Source organism: Pecten maximus, chromosome 9 (genome assembly GCF_902652985.1).
Source record: "Pecten maximus chromosome 9, xPecMax1.1, whole genome shotgun sequence".
NCBI lineage: Eukaryota > Metazoa > Mollusca > Bivalvia > Pectinida > Pectinidae > Pecten > Pecten maximus.
The window spans coordinates 2892263-2899576 of record NC_047023.1 but is presented as its reverse complement, the minus strand read 5'-3'; the positions used below and the strand labels follow the sequence as shown (position 1 = coordinate 2899576).

Genomic DNA, 7314 nt, shown 5'->3' with positions numbered 1-7314 from the left:
TTGAAAATTTGTATACACTAACAGGTTTTTTATTTGTTTGTTTGTTGTTTTTTGTTGTGATATTCGGGGAGTAAACTCTATGATATGCTTTGTTAAAACAAAATTAACAATGCACATAAGTCACAAAGTTTTAAAGCGACTGCACAAAATGCATAAGCTTTCTGTTTCACGTGTTCCATTGCTCAGATTCGTATCGAACTAGTATGTTTGATCCCAGGATCATAGTTTGGGTATATGTACACGTACGGCACATCATTTAAAAAGATAAAATTCACAATTTCATACGCATGTCATAACATCGTTAATAAATCCAGAGTTATGGTGTTACGGTGCACGTTTTTATACCTGTGCTTTTGGTTCAATCGGGAAATTGCCTTATGCATCATTTTTAATCTCCTTGTCATATTATGTTCTGTTTACTTCCAACTTTAATGTTTTTCTCGATGTGACGCGTATGTAAGAGGGGTAAGTTTTATCTTGGTTTAAAGTATTTTGTTTGCCGAAGGGCAAGTGAGCTTATGCGGTAGTTTGCTTCTGTCTCGACAACCGTAGTCTGCCCGGCGTTAGCTTTTCCCTTTAAACATCCTCTTTTTCATTGACCAAGAGGCACAGATACCTGATATTAGTCCTGTAGCATGTTGAAGTAAAGGACTACCAGGTTGTTGCAAGTGAATGACATTGACTGTTACGTGCTTGTGTAAATTGCTACTAAGGTTGTGCAAATAATTGACCTTAACATACACTCATGACCATCTGGGTTAAATACGCTAAAATAGTTTAAACAACTTTTCAATAACAAAGACGGCGCAATACTTGACAGCATGTAGAGTGCTTGAGTAAAGTTTACTACGTTTGTTCAAATGTGTGACCTTGATCTACATTCAGGGCAACAAGGATCAAATATATTTAACTCTTAACATTTATTTAAACGAGTAAACCCACTCTGATATTTTAATAAAGTGATGGAATCAGTTTAGTATCTGCATAAATGACATAGATAAACTTCAAAGCTGCCCTAGAAACAGGTAAGTGATACAGATCTCTTATCATTTTTACTCAGAGCTACCTTACACATATTTTATCAACCTACAACTCATAGCTTATGCAATCTTCAAATGATGAAAGTTATTAAAATTCAAACTGGTCCAAAAATGAGCGTGAAAACGAAGTAACTTTCTTTAAAGTTCATCAAATTCAAACTTATGATATCTTTGATATCATCATAGTTTCTTGCTTCATTATCATATATTTCTGCTTATAACGGAAACATATTCGTCCTGGATTATTAATCCCCGGCAGGATAATCCTATCACAGTACATGCTGAAGTTTCTCTTACTATCAAATCGTCATCGGACGTTCGACAAATTAGTTTGTAATTTAAACTCTTTTTAAGGTAAACTTGACTACACTGTCGCATTTGGGGAAAATGAAAGCATATGCCACTTGACATTATCTGATAAGATCAAAATCAATTGAAAACTTGTCCAATATAGCGGTGATGCAAATTTTAAATATTTTTGATCATGTACTGATTACGAAGTACGTGATAATCCATATTTTGTCTCAAAAAAATTGAATTGTTCTTTCGACTTTATAACCATAATTCAATTTCGCAAACACATAAATTGTTAGGTGCTACACACTGAGTTTCATTCATAGATCAAAACTTGCTCCCAAATTGATCATGATAATATCATCTCAGTGTCATTATGACGATGACTCCATAAAGTGTTGGGAATGATTTAATGTAACATGCATAGTAATACACATTTGTCGTTTCAACGAACAATGTAAAACTTTATCATAGATATATTTTCAAAGTGACGAGAATTATTCAATAAATATGCATTATTTACTGATGACGTTCTGTCTTTATCATACATCACTGTTTCAGTCCTACCCTTTGATTCGAGCAGCATCAAAAGGCCATGAAGATATCGTTCGGCTTCTTTTAAAAAATGGAGCTGATTGGAATCAGGTGAGTATCCCGATATAACCCGGGTGTATCCGTATGATTCACGTTCCTTTGGAGTCAGAGTGATTCAATGGCTTATCCGTGTATTTAGTTCTATTGAGGCATCGGAAATATTTCTTAGTCATAGTATAACGTGTAGGTCAGTCGAAGCACTAATATAATAAAATGTTAATTGTTACTGATTATTTGTAACATCGAATTTACCTGAATATCTTATCAAATATTAATAATCCACTAGGGCATCTTTATAGGAGTCATATGTAATCAAATTGTGTCATATGCCTTGTAGAATTTATGAAAGTTATTTTCACAATAATAAATTAAAACCTGTTTTTTTTCATATTAGAACATGGTTTTCAACAACTGTTAAATATAACGAGACATAATGTAGTTTTGTGAAAAAAGGGAACATTCGGACAAATAAATGCGTTGTATAATATAGATATTTAACACGTTCCTGTGAATATCGGTAACTAGTACTATGGGAACGAGACGATCTTATCTATATCAGTCATTGGTTTTGTATTGTCCGTGCGTCACCACAATCAATGTAGACACTGACACATGGATCTTTTGCTCACCTGGTCATGCAGACACGATGATTGGATGAATCTTAATGATGTCTTCTTGAGTATAGGAAAAAAACTCGTTAAAATACTTATTCTTTCGTATTAAATGAAAGGATATGGTCGGGATAAAAACTAGTTTAAAACCCTTTTTTAACTATATCAAACTATTTCAAATGCTTTCTTACAACTGAAGGTATTAGAAGTGTTATTCTTGGAGGTAAATCTAGCACAAAGTCACAATTTCGCCCTTAACATATGAGGATGTCCTTATCCGTAATGGTTTACTTCTTTTGAACATATTCATATTAAGGTAATATTTAGGTAAACCAATTATACATCCATCAATTAAGTATTGTGACCAATACATTAATAATCCATATCACGGGTGATATGTACCGCAATATTTGTATAATAGTTTATAGATGAATGTATTTTAAAAGATATAATTTGCTATACATACAATGTATTCAAATAGTCAGGTAATACACGTTTAACGTCTGAAACATTTCCGTTTTAGTACAGTTAATCAAAGCAGATATTTAAATTCATAGAAGATTGGCGTTTTTACTTTATCCGTCCAGTACTCTGAATGTATTCTAAGAAAAGATAACTATACAACTACTAATAAAATCAAATCTGAGAGACTCAAACGAAACATATAAATATAAGTTTTTACTTGTTTGTCGCCCTACCATAAAAAAAAACATTTTTTTTAATCCGTTAAAGCATGCCGATATTTTTGAAATTGACTGAAAATGCATGAATATCTTATCTTTGTTTTGTTTTACCTTTGTTTTTCTCAAGTTAGACCAATATCAGCCATGAATGTCAAACCATGTCTTTAAGATTGGTTACTAATGCAATATTGCCTAAAGCTTAATGGAACATCTTCAGGTCACATTTTAAAATCGAGTACACATATAGAGTAGTTTTCAAGCGGGAGCTCAACTGGCTTTCGGATGATTACGAATGGGAAATTATTCATCGTGCTATGTGTATGTATACCAAGGATATAGGGGTTGTTGGATACCATTCAGACGTGTTTTATATAATCTTAGTTTGTCCTAGTGGCTTTACAGACGTGTTTTATTGTTGAGGTTATCATTTACTCCACTTGTTGTCCAAAACTTATAACATACCTCGTATCCTTAATACATCTAGTTTATTTCCACTATAATGTTTATTATTCTTACAGCTGCAGGGTTTGAAGGCAGAAGTAGCTAGTGATCGGGCAGGTTTTATGGATAACTTTGTCTACATGAATCTTAATGAGGATCGGGTGAGTTTCCTAATAATTTTTCAGCCAAGTCTATGAGCATGCTCAACGGTTATATTAACCTAAGGAATTATGTTAATTGTTCTCATCAATACATTGTATATATTTTTATTTTGTTAAAAAAAAAGTTTGTTGCTGACAACACATTAATTCAGCAAAACAAAGGCGTATCTACGGATAAGTCTTAATTCGCAATTTTATCTTTTTTTTAATTTTCAAATGAAATATACTAAAAGAAAAGCCGATATGTCAAACGACGGGGAGATGGACATTCGATGTTGTATGATGTGAACATCAATAGCAAACTGTAGCAACTACGTCCTGCTTAAATCTAAAAAATAACATTATATATGTATTTCCCCGAACTCCGTTTTGGAACTTCCTGGATTGCCAAGGGAATGGCGGCCCTTTTTTTTGTAAAAATTTTAAGAAAATGGCCTCCATTTCTTTGCCTCTGACTGGTCAAAATTTAAATGCTGTTCGATTTTAATAAGAGTTGGTATGTAAATGCATCATGGGACACGGGTCATTGTCGTAACCTCGAGCACTTTCAGACTTGAACAAATTGGGCGCCATTTCCTTGCCTCTGACTGGTCAAAATTTAGATGTTGTTCGATTTTAATGAAATTTGGTGTAAAGATACATCTTGGGACAGCGGCCATTAACCTCGAGCACTTTCAGATTTTAACAAATTGGGCGCCATTTCTTTGCCACTGACTGGTCAAAATTTAGATGTTGTTCGATTTTAATGAAATTTGGTGTGTAGGCACATCATGGGACAGCAGCCATTCTTGAAACCTCACTTTCACATTTTAACAAATTGGGCGCCCTTTCCTGTCTACTGATTTTTGGAAATTTAGACATTTTCTGATTTCAGTGCATTATTATATAGTAGCTTTGTGATAAGCTGAACACAATGGTACGACTGCAAAGGCGTTTGGATGACTTCCCTAATGGTTTACCCTTGCAATTAAAACTTGCTTATTTCTTCCATTTTCTTTCTGTCTCTGATTTGCTAAAATTTATACATTGTTCAATTTCGATTAAAATTAGTAAATAGGGGTTTTAGAGGACTGCCCTTAGCAAAAAGAAATGGTTTTTCACCATTAAATTTCCATTGATTTTCCATTGATTTTCCATTTTAAAAGCAAAATCATTGAAATACCATTTTTTTTCCATTTTTTTTCTCTAAAAATTGTGGAACCATTTTATTGAGTTACATTGAAATGCCATTTATATTATAAATGGAGTTTAAATGGCTGTCTGATAGCCATTGATATACCATTTTAAATATAAATGGAAGTTAAATGGCATTCAGAATGCAAAATAAATGGTAACACAACCAACTGACCATTTTTCTCCATTGAAATACCATTTTTCCATTCACCATTTATTTCTGAAGAAAACTTGAAAATTACTATACATGTATAACCAAATCAAGTTTGTCCATTTTCCTATACCATTCAGAAAGCACTACTAGAAAATTATTGAGAACCGTACGCATATTTATGTATCAATAACTGCATGGTTGTGCATGTGATGTTGCATTGTGATATTCTAACTTGCGATTAAAATTACTTTAATCGCAAGTTAGAATATCACAATGCAACATCATATACCGGTAATTATAAACTAAAACATCTTGCCTACTTTTTGACACCTATTTTCTGATGAAAACAAAAAAGTATTGCGCATATATATATATATTAATTTAATAAATAAGTCATTCTAAAAATACAAAAGAAGTCACAATGTGTTTCTGAAAAAATGGCATTTGGGAGCAGTTCAATAATACATATCTTAAATTATACACCTGCATAAATTATTTTATGTTGCATATAATTCTTCAGTCGTCCTAAAAGTAAAGATAACTATGGTTTTAACAGGTTCTGAAATGTTCTAATCACGATCATATCTGTTTGGGTTTGGACAAACAAACATTTCATTGTCGACTTGGACAAAATTGTTCACATTTGTAATCCTGCAAATAGGAATTGCAATACAATTAACATTTGAATGTTCAACATTCCACACACATCCCACAGGAAGTAATTTTCTATAAGGTTTAACCAGAGCAAGGTTTATAACTTTGCCATCTTCTTGAGACTGGACAAAGTAAATTACAGAGCCAAATTGGAAATTGTTTTCACATCTATATGTCACAACATGCTGCTGCCGTTTTGAAAGTCTACTATAACTTTTCCCATAAATGTAGAATCCCAGCTTATACATATTTACATTAGTAAACTTTGTTACATGTCTCTGTGTTATGCCATGTTGTGAAACTGCAGAATACTCTTCTTCTGTTAAAACTACATGCGATGTCTGTCCAATACGACAAATCCCAAGTTCAATCTCATTTTGAAGAGTTCTTCTCGCTGCGATACTGTCATTCAATTCAATGAATATTTGATGAGTTTCCTCGTCATCAACATTTTTCAAATATCTGTAAGACATAACAGGTATTGCTTTAAGTAATCCGATTATATTTACTAGTTGTGTGTCAACACCCTGAGTACCATGAATATGCTTCATGATAAATCCATTCAAATCTTCAAAAATAAAACAGTTATTCACAAACAATGGCCCAGTTTGGCGAACACTATCCACTAAGTGAACTAACTGATGCAAATTCAGTGTGTAATAACGTTCATCATAAAGGTTTCCAAAATTTTCCACAAACAACATTAGTGCTCCTTCAGCCAAAGCAAGATCATTGTTAGAAATACTTTCCATAGAAAGCATATAAAATGCTCTGACAAGCAAACTAAAGTGAATGAGGTGGGGCTCTCCAAGTATTCCTCTCAAAATGGGTAGGCTCCAATAAAGTAGAAAATTTCTGTATTCCGAGGATTTCCAATGGCATAGTTCATCCAAAGATCTTGGTACTCTCGTTACAAACACAGTTGGTTCAATGTTTTTCAGAGCTTTACTCACTTTTTCTTTGTCCTTGAAGTATGAAAAATGTTTATTTTTGTGCACAACATCAAACCAGAGCGTCAACAGCAATTTTGTCACTCCTAAACATATGCCGTGCATATAGTCTATGATACAGCTGTTAATAACATCAAAATGTTGTAAATAAAGAAACCAAAAAGGTCCCTTATGACCATTAACATTGGGTTTTTTCATATTATTAGACACATTGTCAATTACTCTCATAACATCTGATAAAACTGAATTTCTAGTTCTTGGTATACCTTTAGGCTGATCTTGATCAAAAGGGTACACATGGCAGATCCCACCAGTTTCCAATTTGTGTGTTTTTCCTTTTTCTAAACAAAACCAGCAGCTGTACTCTCCATTAAATTGATTACAGTTGTATACCATAGCACGGGCTGGAAGATCACATGTACAAGTCAGGAGGACACACTTACAGTTAAATTCATTTCCTCTGCTGTCAGAAAAGGTTTCACCATTTGTTTCTAAATGTTTCAATTCATGAAAAAGTGGTTCAAGAAATGACCACATCTGGGGTTTCTTTGAAGAAATC

The 7314-nt window shown here is 33.2% G+C and overlaps 1 protein-coding gene across 1 annotated transcript in view; it reads left to right on the top strand.

The window, feature by feature from the left end:
* Positions 1–7314, top strand: part of LOC117333824 — a 141179-nt gene that overhangs the window by 65753 nt on the left and 68112 nt on the right. The window contains exons 2-3 of the mRNA XM_033893239.1: positions 1896–1979; positions 3741–3824. Coding sequence (XP_033749130.1) covers positions 3786–3824 — 39 coding nt within the window. The 5' untranslated portion in view covers positions 1896–1979; positions 3741–3785. The remainder of the gene's footprint in view (positions 1–1895; positions 1980–3740; positions 3825–7314) is intronic.